Below are 27,218 nucleotides of genomic sequence, written 5' to 3'. Positions count from 1 at the left end.
CCAACCCCTTAAAGTTAGAAGGCAAAAACATAAACTCACTCTTTTCTACAAAATGAAAAATCATTTAACTCCACAGTATCTTTCTTCATTGGTACCTGACACTGTTTCACAAACATCCGTATACAATCTTAGAAATGCCGGTGATTCCAGAAACCTGCTTTGTCACACACAGCTCTTTGCAAACTCCTTTCTTCCATCAACTGTTAGTGACTGGAACCAACTTCCGCTAGACCACAGAGATTCTCCAACATTGGGCATCTTCACAAGACGACTTTATTCTAATGTAACGAAAGTTCCAACTCATTATTATTTAGGTGAACGTAAATTCCAAATTCTTCATGGCAGACTTAGGACACATTGTAGTTCTCTTAATGAACATCTATTCTCTAAAAATGTCGTAGACAGTCCACTGTGTGTATGTGGCGAGGTGGAAAGTACACACCATTTCTTTTTCAGCTGTCCTAATTATCAGAGAGAGCGCACAGAACTACTTAACTGTATTAGGCCAATTACCACTGTTACACTAAAAACACTGTTACATGGCGATTCCTCAATTACAAGCAGACTTAACAACTCCATATTTCTCCATGTACATAAATATATACAGAAGACAAAGAGATTCGATATGTAATTCCTTTATTACCTTTTTTCTTGAACACTAATAGCTGTAATAATAGCTTTGTATTCCAGGGTTTTTGTCAGTTTAGCCCTTCTTTATAGCCTTGACGAAAGTCCTAAAACTCCATGTGTCTTAAGTGACATTTCTGACCTATTGACCCCATTTCCTCTATTTTTCTTCCTTCCTTCCTATCCCTATCTTCTTAGATATTATTGTAAGATAAAGCATTTATAATTTAGAGTGAATTTCATATAAACATTTTAATTTTCTTATCCAAAAATCCTTTTTGTCAATCTGTTTTAAAAATACAGTTGACACATTTTGTCAGATACCATACATAAACGAAGAAACTGCAAGCAGAAAAATTATATTGTTACCATTGAAATTGTATTAGTGATACGGAGAGAGTTTTAAAAAAGCTTATAGCTTCCTACTCAATCCTATATGTTTGTACATTTAACAATTTTGTGTAACAGATGTAATTATGTCAATAAAATACTGTTTAAACCAAATCAAATACAAGTTTAACCACTCCGAGAGAATTAAGTTCCAATGTAAGTCAAGTCTCAACGATAACATGTGACAACATCTCAACGACGATTGTTACGGTGTCGCTCCGTACGACCTTGTTGATTCATTTATTATGTGTAATAAAGCATTGATTCTACGTTTTCATAGCTGAAAAGGTGAGTTTAATGTGCGAAAGCTATACATGTATTAGCTATTTGCAGCAATTCTAAAGATAAAACGAACTACATGTAGTTACAAATAAACTTATGTAAGGTACATAAATGTTGCAAGGTCGCAACGATAACAGAAATATGTGACAATGTCTCATATACAGTGTTGCAAGGTCTCAACATCATAATTACCATTTTAAGTTGTAGAAAATTCGTATGTACATTTTCTCTTTACGTCGAGACCATTTCTTGGACACTTTCAGAAATGGCTGGATGATGTCGGAGCAAGGTACAACAATTTAATCAGTATGACAAACGTATTTGTCGTTCACAAGCTAAACTATCATTATTTATCGCTAACATGTCGTCCGTCGCGCTTTGAGGTCAACGTACGACAATGTGACACGACATCGCGACAATGCGATACGCCGTAATTAAAATGTTGTTGCGCATTGTCGAGCGTCGCTTCGCGTTGTCGCGTGTCTCGTAGCGTTGTCATGTGTCGTTTGTACGGAAGCGTTTTTGGGCCTCGTGTTACCTGTTATACATATTAACAGTTACCTGTTATACATATTAACAGTTTGCAATAAAAACGCGTACTGACACAAAATTTTCAAAATTTTCATAATAATTTCAGAAATGATGAAAACAAAAATGGTATACGTTAAAACAGATATGAAATATGGAGTCAGTTTGAAATCTTCTTGTCAGAAACTGCAGGCATGGTTTTGAAATACAGTAAAAAAACCTGTCTTAAGCAGCCAGCCAAAGGAGTGGGGAAAAGTGGCTGCTTACATGTGCAGCAGGTGGCTGCTTGATGCAGATAATTTTAGAATTAATGACCATTTAGGGAAATGAGACACTGGCTGCTTAAGACAGGCTGGCTGCTTCAGCAGCTTTTTACTGTACTTTCACATAAATGATAATTTGGGTTATGATTGAGTCATGGCCCTCTTCTCTATATGTGTTGATAAAAATAATATGATATAAATTATTTATCGGTGGACCTTTTACTTAGATTGTTTACATAAGATATAGTGGATGGGGCTAATTTCTATATGATAGCATGAACTATGAAACCCTGGTGTGCGATCCAGGGGCCATCATCGCCCTCTTGTTTAATGTTCTGGCTATTAGAAATTCACACCTCTTGTTTAGAGTATGTATTTTTGGATCCTTTTTAGCTCATCTGATTTCTGAAAAAAATCTATGAGGTATTGCCATCACTTGATAGTCGGCGTCAGTTAATCCACTTTTTCTCAAAAAGTATAAGATCTATAGCTTTGGAAGTTAGTACACGTGTGTATCATTATAAGGGGTGTAAGTAGGCCAAGAACCGTAACTCTTATATGCATTTTGTCAGACTTAAGGCTCTTTTTAACTTATAAAATCAATATTTCTCGGTTGTTTTTTGTTTAAGTTCACTTTCCTTGAATACTTTCTATAGCTTTCTATATCATACATTTTTTGCCATCAATTAAGATGAGTAAGAAGGCCAAGAACCATAACTCTTCTTGAATATTGTCCGTGTCAAGCACTTAAGACGAGGCGAGTGACGGCACCCGCAGACGGTGTTCTTGTTTCTTGTTTCTCTTTTCTCTACTAGCACATCTACTGCTTTCATTTATATTTTATTTTTCGGCTAATATTCAAAATGAACATGTTGAAATTTTCAATAACTAAAACTCACCACTTCACTCCACCATATCAACCCTCCCACATGAGGTGACTGCCCCCCCCTTGAAAAATCTATTGTTCACTATATTTTCAAAAACATATGAAAATGTGAAATTTCAAAACATAGTTCCGCATCGACACTGCATACCTACCAGGGTGAATCTCCACCAGTATTTTATATTTCCAGCTCTTTTCAGTATGAAATGATAAATTTCAAAGAGATTCACAGCCCGACCCTACTCCTCCTCCATTATTTATATTAGTCCTTTTTAGCTCGACAAATATACAAAACACTATCAAGCTTGAATATAGCTAGATCAGTTAATTTAGTATGTGATATGGGGCAATATTGAAATTATGATCAACACTTGTTGAAATTCATTTGCTATGCAACAGACAAAATAATAAAAAATATAGTTACACATATGGACCTTTGATGACTAAAATGTATAGTGGCTAGGTGTAATGATTTGTTGTCAATACATGGAAATATGGAGATATATAGGTTTACATCATCTTCGTTTTGTCTGTCCATCCGTCTCACAATGTTCTCGAAATCCGATGTATATTTTTTCAATTATAATTTGTCGAAAATAGAAACATCGAGATTTGAGAAAATTAAGTCGAAAAGATAAAAACATCGAGCATATCGAGAAAAGTGAGTCGAAAGGAATAACACGAGCAATGCGAAGTAGTGCTTACCTCTATCTTTTAATCTTTCATAAATTTTTTTGAATTGTGTAAAAATCTTTTCTGGCGAGTAAAGAAATGATTAGCACAAAACATCTCACCCACTGTAGGCCTAAATAGCTTGCGTAATTATTATAAAGTGCGAGAAATACATTGTCGAAATTGCAAAAATTTTGTGCAGTACGCGTTTTGCAAATGTAACACGAGTCCAATTCGTTTCGTACGTTTGAATGGTTTTGTGAAATTTGCACTGTTCACGACGCAAGACATTTTCAAGCGACGATGCGAATATCGTTGCATTGTCGAGCTTCGCGCGCGTTGCGAGCAGCAAAATAGTCAGACTGCGACGCACGACAAATGCGACACGGCATAACGACAATGCGACACGACAATGCGAAATATCGCGCTTTTGAAAGGCGACAATGTGACAAGACACTCCGATATTATTGTCGCGAGTCGTGTCGCAATGTCGCGATGTCGCATCGCATTGTCGTGTGTCGTGTCGCATTGTCGCGATGTCGTGTCGCATTGTCGCGAGGTAGTGTCGCATTGTCGTGCGTCGACCTAAAGCGGACGACATACGACATGGTCTAAACAGGATTCAGTAACAGTCAATTATAACACGTTAGTTTTAAAACTTACGGTTAATTTCTTTATTTAGTTTACCTGCTACAGTATAACTATACAATGTATATGTAATGAATATGTGCAGCGAAAACACTCTGTTTGGGAATTGTAATTACAGGTTGTGTGCTGACCTCTTAATTGTTCAGTTGAAATTTTTATGTAAATTTAATCAAGCTGATGTTCAATTTATCATAATTTGATAGTTTCCTAATATACTAACATAAAAATTAATGATACATCTAAGTTTTCTATTTACTTTCCTGTGTCAGAGTCACCAGAACTATTGTGAAACCCTCCACAATCCCAGCACCGGCGTCGGTGTTGCTATGTTATTAATTCACTTCTAGTTTCATGAAATTTTCTCTTAGTATCCCGTCACCCAATCCCACATTACGCCCACCGCATCCAATATTTTTGCGTTTAGTTGTTTCTTGATATTTGTCCTTTAGTATTCCGTTATCTAATACCTACCTAACCCATATTACCCCTTCCCAACATCCCAAAGAAATATTTGAACTATATGAAAGTTTAGTTTATTGTGTCTATTGATATTGCCTCTTAGTATCCCGTCACAACTCCCTTCCATCTTTGTTTCAGTTACTAAAATTCCTTGAGATGAGGCCCTTTTTGTTTTTACTTGGATATAGTTTTACTTTTACTTAACTGTGTTTCTCAGTATTGTTTCTTTCTCATCAAGCCCTGTTGCCCCTCAAAATGGTAGCAACGCATTTTGGTAGTCACTACCAAAATTCGGCCGAGTTTTGGTAGCGGCAAAATGCGTTGCAAGGGTATATATGATGTGTTAAGGATCATGGAATGGAACGTATGTTAGTATTTTTTTCTACATCAGGGACTGTGCTCATTTTTACATTGTGCATAAAAGAGAGAGATAAAAGGAGGGATTGTCTCCTATAAAAATGGTGGGGGAGGAGGTTCGGAGTTCCCCTCCCGAGATATAGTCTTCGTATAAAAACAACCAGAATGTAGATTCCTGAGCGTGTGAAAGGGGCCTCAAACGACGCTTCCCATGTAATAACATTGTATCATTTTATGGTTTTAATGTGCTAGTGTTGTCGAAGGGATAGTCCATCGAGATTTTTTAAGCACGAAAATGTTGAATTCTATAAAACGAAGTATAAATGTGAGGATGGCACGTGGGTCTTCCACCTAGATATTTTTTTAAACATCCCACATAAAAATATATGGTGAATTCTGTGCGTGTTTTAAGGCGTCTTAGATAAATATTTTCGGCAAAATAGATTTTTCTATCTTTAAAGGTGATGGGTTTTGAGAGTCCACCACAGATATCTTTGAAACACAACGTAAAAGAATGGTAAAATGTAGGCGTGGACTTACTCGAATAATTTCCAAAAACTAAATTCTCCGTCGTCTGATTTAGATTTGTACTATGGTGTATATATGCGAGTGGTATTTTGGGGTCCTTTTAAAGGTATTATACAACTCATCTTATGTGACCTTCTCTCGTGAATCTCCTGAATTTTAATCTCAAACAGTCCATGCTTACTTATGGGCGTTTGTGAAACCTGTTGACCCATCAAATAATTGTGGTGAACAGTTTTGCCAAGTTCCTTCAATATCTCTCATGTATGTCAAAGTTAGAGTTGCACTGACCTCTCTCGCGTGTGCTTGACTGAATCTAGGGCCGTAATATTTTTAAAGTCAAAAGGTCAAGGTCGGATGAGCGACTAAGTTCCATTATGACTCTCTTTGAAATAATATTGTTCATTCGTCATAAAATATTCTTTTTGTAAATCATGAGATTATTATTAATACCGTTTTTAGTTGGGTGTGTACATATCTTGGTACTACATTTTTGTAAACTACCAAATTGCGTCGAGTGTAAGTGGAGAACTTATTCATTATTGCACACTATGAAGTGTTAGTTGTTGATATGTGAAGCAACATAATCTTTATTCTTGATTAGTATGTTACCAGTAATACAGAAGACTTCTGTTATGTTACCAGTAATACAGAAGACTTCTGTTATGTTAATTTCTGTTATGTTACCACTAATACAGAAGACTTCTGTTATGTTACCAGTAATACAGAAGACTTCTGTTATGTTACCAGTAATACAGAAGACTTATGTTATGTTACCAGTAATACAGAGAACTTCTGTTTTGTTACCACTGATACAGAGAACTTCTGTTATGTTACCACTAATACAGAAGACTTATGTTATGTTACTAGTAATACAGAAAACTTCTGTTATGTTAATTTCTGTTATGTTACCACTAATACAGAAAACTTCTGATGTTAATTTCTGTTATGTTACCACTAATACAGAAAACTTCTGTTATGTTACCAGTAATATAGAAAACTTCTGTTATGTTACCAGTAATACAGAAGACTTATGTTATGTTACCAGTAATACAGAAAACTTCTGTTATGTTAATTTCTGTTATGTTACCACTAATACAGAAAACTTCTGTTATGTTACCAGTAGTAATGAAGACCTCTGTTATGTTACCACTAATACAGAAGACCTCTGTTATGTTACCAGTTACCAAAGAAGGGCACAAAAAGATTATCTTATACAAAGAATGCTAATTATTGATGTTTTAAAGTAAAACTATTGTTAAAGGTATCCATACTAATGTGACTTTATATGCGCATTACAAGCAGGTAAACAGAAAAATACTCTAAGAAGTTGATACATATTGATACATCTGTATAATTTTCTTCGTCAAGTGTTATGCAGGTATGAAAAACAAATTTTGTGACCAGTTTCCATTTTTGTGTCCAACCATGTATTAATTCTGTTGATAATTACTGCTAATTGTCTGAAATAATCTCCATTTTCCATATAAAACATCATATACACATTTGATATTTTTTAAATGTATGTTAAAAACAAATTAAAGAGCAAAGCGGAGAGTACTGGACCTTGGTGTAAGCCTTTATCATTGATGAAGTTCTCAGTTTTCATGTACTTATTAGGGGCCTCCTGGCCGAATTGGTTATAGTAGCTGACTTTGAATCACTCGCCCCTCACCAATGTTGGTCGGAGCCTCACTCGGGGGCTTTGCATTCTTCATGTGAAAAAGCCATTTAGCTGGCTTACGGAAGGTCGGTGGTTCTACCAAGGTGCCAGTGATGAAATAATGCATGGTGAGGAAACTTGGAACTTCCTCCACCATTAAAGCTAGACCTATAATTGTATCGGTGTGACGTTAAATCCAACATTATCCTACCATGCCCTACCTTTAATTCCAAAGTCTGTCTAACTTGACTATGAGACCATCTCTACAAACGGTGTCAAAGGCTTATTTCATGCCAGTAAAAACCGCTACTGTGTCTTTTTTGGCTGTGATTTAAAACAGAGTTGGTGCGCCTGTGATATATTACAGACTCCGGTATATACCGGATTAACTAAATTTGAACGAAAATATCTTAAATGTATATATTTTGTAACCATGGTGAAACAAACCCAAACCTTTAGTCAGTATATTATGCATACTATACACTAAATGCGTGCAGACATGCAAAAAATGAGCAATTTTGCCGTGCGCTCCATTTGATAATATAATTCCGCGCATGCGCAGAAACGGCTGCACCAACTCTGTAATGAGAAACATTCGTCCTTTTTATGGTTATATCTATCAAATATATGCAGAGCATGGGTAGTATTTCTCTTTTTCCTGAATCATTGTTTATTGTCAATTCTGTTGTTGTTTTGAGTACGAGTAGGCCTATTACATTCTGTTTTTTTCCATTGATGTTTAAGAACGCTAGCAAGACTGATTGGATTGTAGGAACTTAGTTTATAGTATGAATCTTTTCCAGGACCCTGTGCTTTTTGCTTTCAAAAAATAGCTTCTTACTCATCAAAGGCAATAGGCATGTTAATAGAAGCTTCATAGCTTCATCATAGCTATTTGCTGTCTTAATATTCTCCAGCTCATTTTCAATTTTCTTCTCGAATTCACTCTCAAGAAAACTTGTTCAAGTATTTCATTTATCATTTCAGTTGAAAACCACTTCTCCTGTATTGACTGAGAACACAGTTTGAATCAACTACCTGATACACTGTGAGGTGTCTGAATATTTTCCACATTTTATACGCTCGGTCGATGTTCTTATTGCTGAAATGTATCCTTTTCAGCTCGACTTTTCTAAGAAAAAGTAGAGCTATTGCTCTCGCCCGGCGTTGGCGTGGGCGCCGGCGCCGCCGTTGATTAAAGTTTTTGATAAAGGCAAATATCTCTGTTACTATCAAAGCTATTGACTTAGAACTTAAATTCGTTGTTTACTATCAAAGTCTACACCAGGAGAAACAATCCCCATAACTTTGGTTTGAATTGTGACAGAGTTATGTCCCTTTTTAGTTTAAAGTTTTTGATAAAGTCAAATATCTCTGTTACTATCAAAACTTTTGACTTGAAACTTAAATTTGTTATTAACTATCAAAGTATACACTAGGAGAAACAATTTCCATAACTCTGATTTGAATGTTGACAGAGTTATGCCCCTTTTTAACTTAGATGTTTTTGGTTAAAGTTTTATATAACGTCAAATATCTCTGTTACTTTCAAATCTATTGACTTGAAACATAAAATAGTTAAATAAATATTTACTATCAAAGGCTACACCAGAAGAAACAATCCACATAACTCTGATTTGAATTTTGACAGAGTTATGCCCTATTACTGGCAAAGCTCTAACTCTGAGCCTAGCACTGAGAAAAGTCGAGCGTGCTGTCTTACGGACAGCTATTGTTCTCTTGATTTCTTGCCATTTAGCAATTGTTATATCTTTCAATATGTGTAGCAGTGTGATTCAGATGTATTTCTACTAAAACAGCTATGTTATCAGAACGAACATTTAAATAATGGGATATATTACCTTGGGAATAGTTTACATATTTATCTGGCAAGAAAAATCAATTGATCCAATTTATAAATAAATATTTTTTCAATGCTCCATGTTGTTGCAACACTTAGTGGAGGTCATTTATTGCTTGTTTAACAATTACACTTAAAAGTAGGTCAGATTGATTAACTCATTTATAAGATGAGATGGAAATAAACTGATTTCACAGTTTCACAGTTTACAGATGAAACTAATCTCTCACAAGTTTACTTGAATTTGTTTAATTAATTCTAAAAAATAAATGGTTCAATTAGAATTTGCCTCCAACTTCACTTTTGTGTCATGGTAGATTATACCCATGACATTTGGCCCTACCCTTATTTAGTGCATTAAGAAAGAAAAGTTAAATATAAGAATATTCTTGTAATGTAAATAAATCATGACTAAATAACTTTCCATTATCCAGTTTTCGGAATGGATCTTCCTACAGCATTGATAATTGAGATTTGCAGCATTTCGTAATTATCGAGTTTTCATACGCTTTATCGGATATATTTTTAAGAAGAGTTTGCAAGTCTGCAAAATTTCTGAGCTTAAGGACATGCTTTTGCATAAATACTTTTGAAATCTGAACATTGTCTTGAAATCATGTTCTGAATATATACTTTTATCTATCCGATATTTAAATTTTATGATTATTCAACCTTTTGACCTTTTATCTGCATAATGATTTTAGGCATTTTATGTTAAAAAGATCTTAATAAAATTTTACATACCGGAGTGAAATATTACACATTTTTTTTTTAAAAAGTTATATGAAAATGTAGACATGGTGGTGTGTAGTCATCATTGTAGTCATCATCACTTTTGTGACGGCCATCTTGGACGTCATTTTAGATTTTTAAAAATCGCAACCTTTTATGCCAATTTAAGCCGGCAGCCTGATAAACTTCAGACATTTACGAACATTTTGGTACATCACCTGCTTTTATAAAAATTGGGTCCGGGTTAAACTTTTTGAATTGCCTAATTGTCACCCTTACCATTCCCCGTGCTTTTGCCGGTGCTAGAAAATTCATCTTACACCCCGGGCTGAAATTTATGAATGAATGCGCTACTACAATCAAAAGTGTTTAAAAAAAGCATTTGTTTTATTTTATTTCTTCTATTAATTGAAGAATACGGTTTGCAAGAAACATTAGGGTAAGAGTCTCGTGACCGCCTAAACAGTTACCATCGAGTCAGATATTTGCATTTCCATCTAAAAGAAATAAGTTCAAACACGAGGAAATATTTCCCTTTCTATTGGCTTATACAAAGGAAATGGCATTGACAGATAACTGTTTTTATCTTGAAATTAAAGTCTTAATTACTTTTCGTAAATAATGCTGATTCCATATTGCCTCGAGAAAAAGTTTGTTATCATGAATATGGCAAGATATATTAATATTTTATAAGCATTGATACCTTCCAACAATAAGAAGTTCTCTGTCAGACGCTTGTTTCCGTATTCTGTGCCAAATATCCAGTGTGAATATTGTACTGGAACTGTTAAATACCGAAGTTAGAGAACTCATTAGAGCTGCTATCATTGCCGCTAACATCAAGCCCTTCAATCCTGCAAGAAGATATACAACATTCATATGTGCTGAGATACCAGGCTAGCATTAATCCCTGCATATCATTTGAAATACATGTACGCTATATTTAAAAATAAAAAGTAAAATATGAAAGTAAATTGCAGCCACAGTTTTGATATATATATTATTATGCACTACAGATTTAGAGCTGAACGTTTGCTGTTTAAGTGTGTAAAGTCTCGTTCTTTATATATAAATATGCTACACCTTATATAGAGAAATATGATGGAGTCCATTCAGTTTTATTATAAAAATAGATCAGTTAAGCTTCAGCTTACGAGGGTCTGAGGTGTGTTAAACATGCCATTATTTCTCATGAACAGTCACAGTAAAAGCGAGTCTACTATTATTTTGCTTGTTTACGTTCTATGCTTTTAATGAATCTTCTTACAGAGTTCATTTTTTGATAATATCTTTCGGCAGTACCTGTTGGCATGAGTTCGACAACAAGTTTCGGGTATGCGATGTTTGTACAGCCAGCTGGATTCCCACAAACAACATTACACACATCAGCATCTACACACGCTATCTCATCTGTATAACAATAATCTTACAATTATGATGATGGTAATGATGATGATGCTGATAATGATAATGGTGATGATAGTGACGATGATGTTGTAGATATCAAAATACCTATTGACTCACAGTTTTCGAAACAAAATAAATAAGAATACCATAGAACGGCAGCTCATGATAATACTAAAACAAAGCAGTATCCATGATACCACAGAATGACAGTTCTCGAAAATACTAAAACACAGCAAAACAAAGGATACCACAGAATAACATTTAAAAATACTTAAATGCAGCAGTACATAGGATAACATAGAATGGCAGTACCTGAAATCCATAAACTGCAACAATATCAAGATACTATATAATGGCAGTTGTTGAAAATACTAAAATAGAGCGGTATCTTGGATACCATAGAATTGCAGTTCCTGAAAATGCGAAAATGCAGTAATATCCAGGATACCATAGAATGACAGTTCGTGAAAATACTTAAGGGCAGCAGTAACTAGGATACCACAGAATTGCAGTTCCTGAAAATGCAAAAATACAGCAATATCCAGGATACTACAGAATAACAGTTCTGGAAAATATAAAAATAGAGCAGTACCTAGGATACCATATGATTACAGCAGCAATATCTAGGATTAATCATTCTTCTTGAAAATACACAAACGTAGCAGTATCCAGGTTACAATAGAATGGCAGGTTCTGAAAATGCTAAAATGCAGCAGTATCCATGATACCACAGAATGGCAGTTCTTGAAAATACTAAAATGTAGCAGCATCCGAGATACAAAATGTACCACAGAATGGCACTTCTTGAAAATACTAAAATGCATAAGTATCCAGGATACCATAGAATGTCATTTCTTGAAAATACTACAATGCAGCAGTATTCATGATACCACAAAACGGAATTCTTGAAAATACAAAAATGCAGCAGTATCCAGAATATCATTGAATGACAGTTCTTGAAAATACTAAAATGCAGAATCATGACCTCCTTTACTAATCTTCCCAATATTTTGGCATTTGTTTTATTTTAACCAATCACGATCTAGTCACTTCGAAGGTCAATCTTTTGAAATATATACATTTTATACTCTGCGAAATAAGCCAAGTATCTTTGGATATATTATATATATATTCAGGTAAATACCATTTTTGTACTTTGCACATATATTTCTTGTTGTATCTAAAATATTGTTTTGATATTTAATGTTTTTAATACATTATTACGAGTTTAAATTTACTGTGTCGAAAGCGGTCAGTTACGCGCCACCACACTTATTGTAACACTCGTTTGTTTACATTTTTGACAGCTGTCATCTGTCAAAAGACGTTTCATTATTTCTTGCTAATGTTTACTATTTGTTGTTTTATATTTTCAGATTACATTTATTTATTGGTAGTAAAACAACATCATGTTATTCTATCATTAAATCCGTTATTGAACTAATTAAATTGTTTTTGTCATCCGACCCACCCTCAATGAAGTTGCCACATCATGTAGCCAAGTGTATAGAAAAGAACTGAGCTAGTTGAGGCGAAGGGGTGACAAATGGCGCCCAACGTGTTATATGGGTTGCCTTGAACTAAAGCAAATCGAAGTTATTGCGAAAGCTATAGGAGATTTACCTCCTTAGTATTAATGACCTACTTATACAATGGATATCTTGGACACTTTGGATTAACCGGAACATTATTCAACAGGGCCCTGCCTGCTAATCTATATGGATTCATCGGTGCACCGCGGATACGCTTCAACAGGATACTAGTACTCAACAGGATACCAGAACTGCAACAGGAATTTTCAAGCATAGGATATGATGGAATTCGTTTCGTGTTTGTGGATATAACATTAACTTAAACAAATTTGTGATATATACTGTGTATGGTCATTAGTGATATTGTGATAGATCTTTAAGGATTTATATTGTGAAAGATGTACAAGGTGTGGTGAGTGACTTTATTATTTACTCATGTCTTTATTATTTTATATACTTTTTTTCAACAAGTTTAAGGTGTTAAATTTCGTAAACATTAAACTGTCGTGTGACATTCTGGTACATTAGTTTTCATTGATATACTTTTTTTCATTAGAGCACATTCACACTGTTTACAGCCTTGTTGATTAATATTAATCAGTCCTATATCTATTATATGATTTATATAATCAGTCCTATATCTATTATATGATTTATATAATCAGTCCTATATCTATTATATGATTTATACCCTATAATACTTAGTAGCCAGACAAATAAGGGGCATAATTGAACTTCCCTGTACAGCACTGTATATTCATTTTTATATCAGTGTACAAACGGATTTTGTCCGTTTTTGCAAAGATATAAATTTTTCCCTACATTAAAGTGTCTATTCTTTTGTGTCTTCAATAAGTTAAAACTGTTTGTTAATTACCATCAATTCATCGGTTTTGATCAGACAATGACTTAGCCGTTTTGCGTTAAATTTTTGTTCTGACGTAAAATGGATTTTCACTGTTCCGATATACGGCTTATTTTTAATCTGGTCAATATTTGCCACGATGTTAAATAACTGCCTCGGTGGCCTAATGCGTTAGGCAGTGGCTTTCCGGGACACCACAGAATGGCAGTTCTTGAAAATACTAAAATGCAGCATTATTCAGATAACCATAGAATGGCAGTTCCTGAAAATACTAAAATGCAGCAGTATCCGAGATACCACAGAGTGGCAGTTCTTGAAAATACTAAAATGCAGCAGTATCCAGAATACCACAGAATTGCATTTCCTAAAAATACTAAACTGCAGAAGTATCCAGAAAACCACAGAATGGCAGTTCTTGAAAGTACTAAAATGCAGCAGTATCTAAGATACTATAGAACGGAAGATCTTAGTAATACTAAAATGCATCAATATCCAGGATACAACAGAGTGGCAGTTCTTGAAAATACTAGAACGCAGCAGTATCCAGAATAACACAGAATGTCGGTTCTTGAAAGTACTAAACTGCAGCAGTATCTAAGATACCACAAAGTGGCAGTTCTTGAAAATACTAAAATGCAGCAGTATCCAGAATAACACAGAATGTCAGTTCTAGAAAGTACTAAACAGCAGCACTACCTACGATACCACAGAATGACAGTTCATGAAAATTCTAAAATGCAGCAGTATTCAGAATACCACAGAATTGCAGTTCCTAAAAATACTAAACTCCAGCAGTATCAAGAATTCCATAGAATGGCAGTTCTTGAAAGTACTAAACTGCAGCAGTATTTAAGATACCATAGAACGGGAGATCTTGGAAATACTAAAATGTAGCAATATCCAGGCAGGATACAACAGAATGTCAGTTCTTGTAAATACTAAAACGTAGCAGTATCCAGAATACTACAGAATGGCAGTTCTTAAAAGTACTAAACTGCAGCAGATACCATAGAACAGGATATCTTGGAAATATTAAAATGCAGCAACATCAAGGATACCATAGAATGGTAGTTCCTGACAATACAGCAGTATCCAGGATAGTACATTCTTCTTGAAAATATTAATTGCAGCAATATCCAAGATATTCAGGATAACACATTTTTCTTAAAAATACTAAAACGTAGCAATATCCAGGATACCGCAGAATGGCAGTTCTTGAAAATTCTACAATGTAGTAGTATCCAGAATACCATAGAATGGCAGTTCTTGAAAATACTAAAATGAAGCAGTATCCGAGATACCACAGAATGGCAGTTCTTGAAAATACTAAAATGCAGCAGTATCCATGATATCATAGAATGGCAGTTCTTGGAAATACTAAAATGCAGCAGTATCTGAGGTACCACAGAATGGCAATTCTTGAAAATACTAAAATGCAACAGTATCCGAGATATCACAGAATGGCAGTTCTTGAAAATACTAAAATGCAGCACTATCCAGAATATCATAGAATTGCAGGTCTTGAAAATACTAAAGTGCTGCAGTACCTAGGATATCATAGAATGGCAGTCCTTGAAAATACTAAAAAGCAGCAGTATCCAAAATATCATAGAATGGCAGTTCTTAAAAATACTAAAATGCAGCACTATCCAGAATATCCTAGAATTGTAGGTCTTGAAAAAACTAAAATGCAGCAGTACCTTGGATAACACAGAATGGCAGTTTTTGAAAATACTAAAATGCAGCACTATCCAGAATATCATAGAATTGCAGGTCTTGAAAATACTAAAGTGCTGCAGTACCTAGGATATCATAGAATGGCAGTCCTTGAAAATACTAAAAAGCAGCAGTATCCAAAATATCATAGAATGGCAGTTCTTAAAAATACTAAAATGCAGCACTATCCAGAATATCCTAGAATTGTAGGTCTTGAAAAAACTAAAATGCAGCAGTACCTTGGATAACACAGAATGGCAGTTTTTGAAAATACTAAAATGCAATGCAGCAGCATTCAGAATATCATAGAATGTTAATTCATTAAAATTCTAACTAGAATGCAGCAGTATCCGGGATACCATAGAATGGCAGATTTTGAAAATACTAAAATACAGCGGTATCCGAGATACCACAGAATGACAGTTCTCATACTACAATGAAGCAGTATCCAGAATACCACAAAATGGCAGTTCTTGAAAATATTAAAATGCATCATTATCCAGGATACCACAGCATGACAGTTCTTGAAATTCTAAAATGCAACAGTATCTAAATACCAAATACTAAAATGGTGCAGTATCAAAGATATCACAAAATGACAATTTTTGGAAATACTACAAAGTAGTACCGGTAGTATGCAAAATACCACAGAATGACAGTTCTTGAAAATACTAAATGAAGCAGTATCCGAGATTACAAAGAATGGCAGTTCTTAAAAAACTACAATGTAGTAGTATGCAAAATACCACAGAATGGCAGTTCTTGAAAATGCTAAAATCCAGCAGCATTCGAGATACCACAGAATGGCAGTTCTTGAAAATACTAAAATGCAGCAGTATCCAGTATACCATTGAATGACAGTTCTTGAAAATACTACAATGTAGCTGTATCCAGAATACCACAGAGTGGCAGTTCTGGAAAATACTAAAATGCTGCAGCTTCCGAGATATCACATAATGGCAGTTCTTGAAAATACTTAAATGCAACCGTATCTGTCACGTTAAGTAACATGTATATTAAACGACGCGCCATTCTTGGCGTCACGTCTACGTAACGCGTTCTTTTGTTGTGTGTTATGACGTCCTAGACGTCACTTGTTGTTCTACCGGTCTAGAAGTAAACTGTCAACGTAAAACGGACAACAGTTGTGTCTTTTTTTAATGTCTCCACGACATTTTGGTGCCGTAACGAAAAACATTAGCAATGGCAACTAAACTACGATCAATCCAGAAGGGGCACAAGGGTGCAGTTACACGACTTTTGTCAAAATTCGAGATGATTATAATAATAATAATAATAATAACTTTATTTTAAGAAGGTGACATATTAAGAGTACATAGTATACATACAATTTATTTCCAATATGACCTTCTACATAAATGTTAAAACACATTCTAACACGATCCGATTCATTTTCCTATTAAACAAAGAAGGCAGAAAACAATGAATTATTATACAACAAATCACTGTTCTGACGTCACAATTATTACGTCATGACGTCAAACGGCATAGCGGCGCGCTGGAAAAGAAACCGATTGAAAACGGGCAAGTATTTAATGAATGTCGTCAAGGATGTACCTAAAAATCCTTGGTAACGTGTTAGAATCGAAATAATATATATCATTTAGTGATTTGCTCTCGAATAAATCATTGTTTGTCGTTCAGATGCGTATTATTACATGTATATCACTCGAGCTGCGCCCTCGTGATATAATTCCTTCGCATCTGAACTCCAAACAATGATTTATTCAACGACAAATCACTGGATGAGATATATTATTTCTTAAGTATCTACAACAATAAGAGTATCAGTAGCACAATTTTAACAACAAACACACTTTAAAAACAAACTCGATTTAAAATGATTTTACCAGGAGAATAAATCAGTGTAATTCATTTTGCATACATGTACATTCATCCATCAATATCATAAAATTTAAAAGCTGCCCTATGCGACATAAAAAGCATGATAATTGATGAAGATTTGAGAAAAAATAAATGAATAAATAATTTTTTTTAAAAATCTCAGTATTAGTAACGTTGTTCTTGTAATAAATAATCCTTAATTTTTCGTTTAAACGTTAATAGGTTATCTTGCAGTTTGATGTTTGATGGAATGGAATTCCGTAAATGCGTGGCTTTGTATGAGAATGTTTGTTTCAAGTAGTTTGTTCGGGGCTTCAACAAAGAAAGATCTTTACGAGTCAAGGAACGAAGATTATATCTATCGTTATGAGCAAAAGATAATAATTGAGACATATATTTTGGTACAAGGTTATGGTCACATTTAAAAACCAGTACAGCCATGTGATAATTTCATCTGTTTTCAAAAAGTGAGCAGATTCAGATTTTTAAACACGCTACCTGCAATACGATTTTTTGTTATTACACGAATTGCTGTCTTTTGTACATTATATATTTTGTCAGTATCTGATTTACAGGCAAGCCCCCATACAGTACTGCAATAGTCCATGGTTGATATAATATAACATCTTCATTTCATCGGTCAAAAAGTACGAAATTCTTTGTAAAAGTGCAACTTTTGAGTTAAGTTTATTCACAACATTGCAAACTTGTGCATGCCACGTTATATTATTATCTATACAGGTTCCAAGAATATTTTGACTTGTTACATTTTCAATTATCGTTCCATTGATAAACAGTTCAAGATTCCTTGCTTGTTTCATTTTATAATTTGTACTTAGAAGCATACATTTTGTTTTTTCCGGATGCAATGACATATTATTAATTTTTCACCATGACTGTGTTAATGAGGCTAAGATTACTTTGGAGCTCTTGTTCTATAACTGAAATGTCAGTGTCGGATTTATGCACAGTGGAATCGTCAGCATACATGTCAATATTAATAGTGTCTGAAATAAGTGTCATATCATTTATATATAATATAAATAGTAAGGGACTTAAAATCGAGCCTTGTGGAACTCCAGACTTTACAAACTGTTTTTTAGAATATAAATTTCTAATTTTAACTAGCTGAGTTCTTTTCGACAGATATGATTCAAATAATTTCAGTGAGTTATCTGTAAAGTGATAAAACTTAAGTTTATTTAGTAACCAAGTATCAATTAAAAGTGTTAAAGCAGTGTGGCATGAATGTGTAGGACGAAAACCTGATTGTTTTTTGTGTAATATATTTGTCTTTTTGAAATATAATTGCAACTATGAAGCAATATGCCTTTCAAATATCTTAGATATGGTAGGTAAAATTGAGAGAGGTCTATAATTACTTGGATTCTGCTTATTCCCCTTTTAAAAAATTGGAATAACGTAAGCATCTTTTAATTTATCGGGAAAAATACCACTGTGTATGCTTTTATTTATTATAGATGTGATGGCTGGACTTATGAAATCTCCGCAGTCATGTAGAATCTTTGGGCTTATTCCGTCTATCCCAGTAGCTTTTTTAAGATCAATTTTAGATATGATATTTTTTACTTCCAAAGGAGTAATGAAATCAATCTCAAATTTGTGAAATGATAATTTTTCATCTAGATAATGTTTTAAATTTGAAAAATTGTCACTGACAAATTTGGTTTTTTCAATTTTATTTGAAATATTTATAAAATGTTCGTTTAGGGCATTTATTATATCAAGTTCTACGTCTACTACTTCATTGTTTTCTGTTACAAGTGTATTTGGAATAATTATTCCCAGATTATTTCTATCCGTATCGGATATATCCTTTAGACTTTTCCATAGGAAACTTGTGCTTTTGTTGTTTTTTATTGCATTATTGTAAAAATTTTCTTTCTTTTCCGTTTTAAATATGACACTCTATTTCTGGTTTTCTTGTAATTGTCGAGGTCTTTACTTTTGTAAAAATAATCTCTTGGATAGATTGCCTCTTTTATTTCATCTGTGCCCCAGTCAGGTTGAGTTTCTTTCTTAATTCTTTTTTCCTTAATCGGTGTATGTTTAAGAAGTATGTTAGTCAATATGTGATATAGTAACTCTAAGGCATCATTTGGGTCTGTTATTGTATCAATTGTTTCAAGCGGTGAGCTTGCCAAATCTTTTTGAAATAAATATATGTCAAATTTATTGAAACATCTATATATTATTGTATCATGTCTATTCTTTTTCAAGAAGCAGTTGATTTGGAAGAGTTGCAGACGATAAAAGATTCTCTGAGGCAGAAACAGCAGACGATCACCGAGATCCATGAGAAAATCATAGATGTCATTCTAGAAGATGACGGGGAACAAATCAAGACGGAGATACTGGATCATAATGAGTACATCTATAATTTACAAACAAAGATACAGAAAGTAGCAAGTTTCAAAAAGGTAACACTTTCTAATTTGAATGTTAATTCTCAGGCTTTCCGTGTGTCTGTTTACGGCGATTCATCATAAACTAACCATGAGAATGTTATCGACGATAATTCTTTCCAAAGTGAACCTAGTAACTTTAACCACATCCATAGCTCTGTATACCATAGACTATCAAAGCCAGATTTACCGCGGTTCGATGGCAACATTCTTGACTGGCAGTCATTCTGGGACTCATACGAGTCGGCATTTCACACGAACCCTTCACTCAGTGGTGTACAGAAACTGAACTACCCGAAGTCTTCTCTGAGAGGAGAAGCTGGACAAACAATTGCAGGTTTTGCGTTAACTAATGCTAACTATGACAAGGCAGTGTCGTTATTACACGAAAGGTATGGACAGAAAGACAGAATTATACAGACCTACATGAAAGCTTTGCTTGAAGTTCCCGCTCCGGTGAACATCGTTACCAGTCTAAGAAAGTTCTACGATACCACAGAAACATACATACGGGGACTTGATTCACTTAACTAGTGTGAGAGCACATATGGATCACTTTTCACTCCCATCATCCTTCAGAAATTACCATCGGAAGTCAGAACGAACATTACACGTGCGCACGGAACATTATCTTGGTGTCTCATAAATGAAATTAATATTATGGATGCCGGGAAAGACGGAGTGAAGAAATATTCATAGACCAATCAGACAAAGTGGGAAATGTACAAGCGTTCAAGAACCAATCTGTATATATTGTAAGGGAGAGCACTCAAGTACAAACTGTGTAAAAATTAAAGATCGTGAACAGAGACTCAATATTGTAAAAGAAAAGCAGTTATGTTTTAACTGTCTACATAGGCACAAGGTTAGCGAGTGTAGATCTAAATTCAATTGCATGATATGATCGCGCCGACACCATACTAGCTTATGTGAGAAAGAATCAAGAACAAAATCCACAGATGAACCCCCTAAAACACACGACGCGAAGGAAACCCAGTCATCCGTGCTTCACTCAACCCATAATTTCGCACCAGGACCCGTTTTACTGAAGACAGGCGTTTCCGTGGTTACATCATCTTGTTCCTCCACAACCGCATATATCCTGTTTGATGAAGGTTCCCAGAGTTCGTTTATCACTGAACGTCTAACACAAGAACTGCAGCTACAGCCAACCGGCAGTGAAACGCTATGCTAACCAGGGTTTGGAGACACAGAGAGACGCGTACGACACCTAGATACAGCCACCGTCTATTTACAGACTCCAGAGTTTAAGATCCCAATCGAAGTGCTGATAGTACCTGAAATTTCCGTGCCGCTGAAAACTTACCAGAAACACGTTGGTCATCTTCGTACCTGAAAGGACTCAAACTTTCTAATCCAATGTCAGAAGAAGATCACTTCGAGGTCCATGAGAAAATCATCGATGTCATTCCAGAAGATGACGGGGAACAAATAGAAACGGAGATACTGGATCATAATTTGTCTTCTTTTAATGTCTCCACGACAGTATCCATGATACAAAAGAATGGCAGTTCTTGAAAATACTAAAATGAAGCAGTATCCCAGAAACCACAGAATGACCGTTCTTGAAAATACAAAAATATAACAGTATCCAGGATACCACAGAATATCAGTTCCTGAAAATACTAAAATGTAACAGTATCTAGAATACCACAGAACTGCAGTTCTTGGAATACTAAAATGCAGCAGTATCCCAGATATCACAGAATGGCAGTTTTTGAAAATACTAAACTGCAGCAGTATCCGGGAAACCACATAAAAACATCTTGAAAATGTTAAAATGTAGCACTATTTTAAATACCACAAAATGGTAGTTCTTGAAAATACTAAAATGTAGCAGTATCCAGAATACAACAAAATGGCTGTTTTTAAAATACTAAAATGAAGCAGCACCCGAGATACTACAGAATGGCAGTTCTTGAAAAAAACTAAAATTCAACAGTATCCGTAATACCACAAAATTGCAGTTCTTGAAAATATTAAAATGCAGCAGTATCCGAGATATCACAGAATGGCAGTTCTTGAAAATACTAAAATGCAGCAGTATCCGAGATACCACAGAATGGCACTTCTTGAAAATACTAAAATGAAGCAGTATCTGAGAAACCACATAATGGCAGTTCTTGAAAATACTACAATTTAGCAATATCCGAGATACAACAGAATGTCAGTGCTTGAAAATACTAAAATGCAGCAGTATCCATGATACCACAGAATGGCAGTTCTTGAAAATACTAAAATGCAGCAGTATCCAAGATACCACAGATTTGCAGTTCTTGAAAATACTAAAATGCAGCAGTATCATGGATACCACAGAATGGCATTTCTTGAAAATACTAAAATGCAGCAGTATCCGAGATACCACAGAATGACAGTTCTTATAAATACTAAAATGCAGCAGTATCCGAGATACAACAGAATGGCACTTCTTGAAAATACTAAAATGCAGCAGTATCCAAGATACCACAGAATGGCAGTTCTTGAAAATACTAAAATGCAGCAGTATTCATGATACCAAAGAGTGGCAGTTCTTGAAAATACTAAAATGCAGCAGTATCCATGATACCACAGAGTGGCAGTTCTTGAAAATACTAAAATGCAGCAGTATCCATGATACCACAGAATGGCAGTTCTTGTAAATACTAAAATGCAGCAGCATCAGAGATACCACAGAATGGCAGTTCTTGAAAATACTAAAATGAAGCAGTATCTGAGAAACTACATAATGGCAGTTCTTGAAAATACTACAATTTAGCAGTATCCGAGATACAACAGCATGGCAGTTCTTGAAAATACTAAAATGCAGCAGTATCCCAGATACCACAGAATGGCAGTTCTTGAAAGTACTAAAATTCAGCAGTATCTGAGATACCACAGAATGGCAGTTCTTGAAAATACTAAAATGCAGCAGTATCCGTGATACCACAGAATGGCAGTTCTTGAAAATACTAAAATGCAGCAATGTAGTTTTTTTCAAGAACTGCCATTCTGCGATATTCTGGATACTGCTGCATTTTAGTATTTTCAAGAACTGCCCTTCTGTGATATCTTGGATACTGCTACATTGTAGAATTTTCAAGAACTGCCATTCTACGGTATCCTGGATACTGCTGCATTTTAGTATTTTCAAGAACAGCCATTCTATGATATCTTGAATACTGCTACATTGTAGAATTTTTAAGAACTGCCATTCTGCGGTATCTCGGATTCTGATGCATTTTAGTACTTTCAAGAACTGCCATTCTGTCGTATATCGGATACCGCTGAATTGTAGTATTTTCAAGAACAGCCATTCTGTGGTATCTCAGATACTGCTGCATTTTAGTATTTTCAAAAACAGCCATTTTGTGGTATCTCTGATGCTGTTGCATTTTAGTATTTTCAAGAACTGCCATTCTTGAATGCAACAGTATCCGAGATACCACAGAATGGCAGTTCTTGAAAATACTTAAATGCAACAATATCTGAGATACCACAGAATGGCAGTTCTTGAAATTACTAAGATGCAGATAACCAGATACGCAGAATCGCAGCTGAAATGAATACATGAAACAGTATCAGAAACCTAGAATAGCAAATCTGAATACCGAAAGAGTCAGTATCCAGATTACGCAGAATGAAGTTCTAAAAATCATTCTTGAAAATACTAAAATGCCAGAATCCAGGATATCCTGAGAATACTAAATTGACAAAATACGGGTACGCGAATGGCATTATGAGAAAACCAAATGCAGTATCAAATACTAAATGGCAGTTCTTGAATACTAAAATGCAGCATTCCTGGATACTAAATAACAGTTCTTGAAAATACTAAATGCAGGTACCAGGATAGCGCAGAATGGCAGTTCTTGAAAAAAACTACAATTGAGCAGTATCCAGAATACATAATGGCAGTTCTTGAAAATACTAAAATGCAGCATATCCGGGATACCGAGAAAACAGTTCTTGAAAATACTACAATTAGCACTACCAGAATACCTAGAAAGGCAGTTTTGAAAATACAAAATGCACAGATCCGAGAATACCAGAAAGAGTCTTGAAAATACCAAAAAGAGTATCCGGAATAACGCTAGAATGGCAGTTCTGAAATAACCAAAAGCAGTTATCAAAATACAAAATGCAGTCTTGAAAATCTGAAAATCGAAATCGAGATATCGAAAACAGTTCATGAAAATACAAAATACAGCAGATCGAGATCTGAAAATAAGAATAAATCACTAAAATCAGCAGTTCTAGATACCACAAATGGCAGTTCCTGAAAATACTAAAATGCAGAGATCAAGATACAGAAAGGCAGTTCTTAAAACTACAATCACACGTATCCGAGATATCTACAGAATAGCAATTCTGAAAGATCTAAATGTGCAGTATCTGAAATACCACAAAAGGCAGTTCTGAAATACTAAAAGACGCATTGAACGAGATACCACAAATGGAGTATCGAGAAACACTAAAATGAGCATAACCATATACACAGATGTATCATGAAAATACAAAATGCGCAGTATCGAGATACCAGAGAATGACAGTTCTCAAAATACTACAATGTACAGTATCCAAGTTTAAACGAATGCAATTCTGAAAATACTAAAACCAGAGTATCCAAGATATCTAGAAGGGAGTCTTGAAAATCATAAAAATACACAAAGTATCCAGGAAAACCAAATGGTCTTGAAAAACTAAATAGCAGTATCCAGATATATAAAATGCAAGTATCAGATACCAAGAGCAGTCTTGAATATAAAAACAGCAGTAGTCCGATACCTAAAATGCAGTTCTTGAAAACACAGAAGGATTCGAGATACATCAAATGCAGTTCTGAAAACAAAATGGCAGTTCGAAAAACAGAAATGACAGTCTCGAAATACCACAGATGGCATCTTGAAATATAAAAAGCATCGAATAAACTAAATGCAGCAGTATCCAATACACAGAATGGCAGTTCTTGAAAAAAAAAAAATGCACAGTTCCAGAACCTAGATGGCAGTTCTTGAAAATGCTAAATGCAGCAATACCAGGATACCAGACACAAAAGTTCTTGAAAATACTAAAATTTAGGTATCCGAATATACAGAATGCCGTATTGAAAATACTAAAATGCAGATACGAGATACACAGAATGGCAGTTCTTGAAAAGTCTAAATGCAACAATCCAAGAACCCAGAATGGCAGTTCTTAAAAACTAAAATGCTAACAGTATCCGAGATAACCACAGAACGGCAGTTCTTAAAAACAAAATGCAGTATCCGAGATACCACAGAAAGCAGTTCTTGAAGATTCTAAATTAGCAGTATCCGAGATACACAGAATGGCAGTTCTTGAAAATAATTAGCAGATCAGAATACACAGAATGGCGTTCTTGAAAATTAAATGCAGCAGATCGAGATACCACAGAATTGCTGTTCTTGAAAATACTACATTGCGTCCGATTCGAAATTGCATTCTTGAATATAAATACGATCCGATATACAAAATGCAGCTGAAATCTAAATCACGGATGAGTCCGAAAGTTAAAATTCGAATGTAGCAGATTCAGTTAAAGAATGACAGTTCTATAAATACTAAAATGACAGATCATAAACAAATGGCATTCTGAAATACAAAATGCACTTCAAATACCAAAATGCAGTTCAAAATACTAAATGGCAGCTATTAGATACCAAAATGCAGTTCTTGAAAATACAAAAGAGCAGTTCTGAACACAAGTGCAGTTCTTAATACTAATGAGATACCATGATCCACAAGAGCAGTCGAGATCAAAGCATCTAAACTAAAGTCTAAACTCTTGTTAATCAATTGTCAGACAAGAGTCTTGAATCTAATCCATCAGATCCGAGCGTCTGAACATACAGTTCAGTACACAAATGGAGTTGAAAAATCAGCGTACCGTGATACAATGCAGTCTTGAAAACAAGCAGATGATTTTCAACATCTGCGTATCGTACTGCGCATTAGTTTCAAGAATCCCTTCTGATCTTGTATGTAATTGAATTCAAAACTGCTTCGTATCGTCTGGCTTTTGTATTAAGAACAGCTTCTTGAATCTTGAACTGTACTGTAATTTAAGAACTGCCTTTCTTCTGATTCTGATGCTTGTATTCAAGAACTGCATCTGTGTATATCGGATCGTGATGTGTTTTTCAGAAAGCATCGATCAGAACGCGTTAGTATTTCAAAAACAGCTTTTGGTATCCTGATGTGTTGATTTAGTTTTTCAAGAATGCCATTCTGAGCACAGTTCCGAGATCAAGAATGGCAGTTTGAATATAAGACAATATTAGTACACAAATGGCGTTTTGATTAAAAGCAGCAGTATCCGGTACCGCAGATCGCGTCTGAATACAAGAACGTATTCAGATAAAGATAGCGTTATACGTATGCGCGTATCCGTACCGAAATTGCAGTTGAAACACATGAGCGTATCAAGAACATAGAGGTTGAAAATACAACAGCATCGTACGCAGAATGGCATCTTAAAACTACAGTACGTATCAATCAAGAATGCAGTTCTTGAATCAACCTATCGTCCAGAATGCAGTCTTGAAAGTACTAATTCACGTATCTGGACACAGATGGAGTCTTGAATATAAGCCAGTCGTCAAATGAGTTCTGAAAAAGAGCAAGTAGTTTTTCAAATGCCTCTGCTTCTGATTGCGTTTATATTTTCAGAACGCTCTGTATCTGTGCTACAGAATTTCAGACTGCATTTACGGATCCGGTACGCGTTGTTTAAGAACACTCTTATACTATGCCATGTATTTTAGAAGCTCTGGGTATCCGTCTGAGCATTAGTATTCAACTGCTTCGTGTATATCGGATACGCGAATGTAGTATTTTCAGAACACCTTGGGTATCTCAGATATGCTGCATTAGTATTCAAACAGCTTGTGGTATCGTTGTTGTTTTATTCAGAACTCATTTGAATACGTACGGACCACAAATGCAGTTCTTGAATTTAAATCAACATCTGAATACAAAATGCTTTGATTACTAGTGCAGCGTACGTACGAGATGCAGTTCTTGAATACACAATGAGCGTATCGAATACATAAAAGAGTCTTGAAATCGTATGCGCAGTTCCAGGAACGCAGAATTGCAGTCTGAAAACTACAGTACAACAGAATACCTGATGCATCTGAATATAAAAGCAAATTCCGTATGCAGATGCATCTAAAAAACAATGTGCATCCAAATCCATAGAATGGTTAAAACAAAATGCGCAACCGAACCGTAGAATACAGTCTTGAAATAATCGCATCGATACGCAATGGCAGTTTGAAACACAATTAGCGTATCCAGATACCTAGATGCTTTGAAATCTAAATCGCAATCGGCTAGAATACTCTGAAAATAAGTGCTACAGAATACCAAGAGGCAGTCTGAAATAATGCACAGTTCAATACACAGAAAGGAGTTCGAATACTAATACAGCGTCCGTACGCAGATGCATTTGAAAAACATGTCATCCAGATCAGATGGCGTTTGAATACAAATG

The 27,218-nt window shown here is 34.9% G+C and overlaps 1 protein-coding gene across 1 annotated transcript in view; it reads right to left on the bottom strand.

Moving 5' to 3' along the window:
- Positions 1-27,218, bottom strand: part of LOC123534237 (sodium/glucose cotransporter 4-like) — a 140,548-nt gene that overhangs the window by 35,604 nt on the left and 77,726 nt on the right. The window contains exons 10-11 of the mRNA XM_045316386.2: positions 11,193-11,300; positions 10,594-10,744 (exon numbers count right to left, since the gene is read on the bottom strand). Of these exons, the coding sequence (XP_045172321.2) occupies positions 10,594-10,744; positions 11,193-11,300 (259 nt within the window). The remainder of the gene's footprint in view (positions 1-10,593; positions 10,745-11,192; positions 11,301-27,218) is intronic.

The sequence above is a fragment of the Mercenaria mercenaria genome, chromosome 12 (genome assembly GCF_021730395.1).
Source record: "Mercenaria mercenaria strain notata chromosome 12, MADL_Memer_1, whole genome shotgun sequence".
Taxonomy (NCBI): domain Eukaryota; kingdom Metazoa; phylum Mollusca; class Bivalvia; order Venerida; family Veneridae; genus Mercenaria; species Mercenaria mercenaria.
This window is presented reverse-complemented; position numbering and strand designations above follow the sequence as displayed.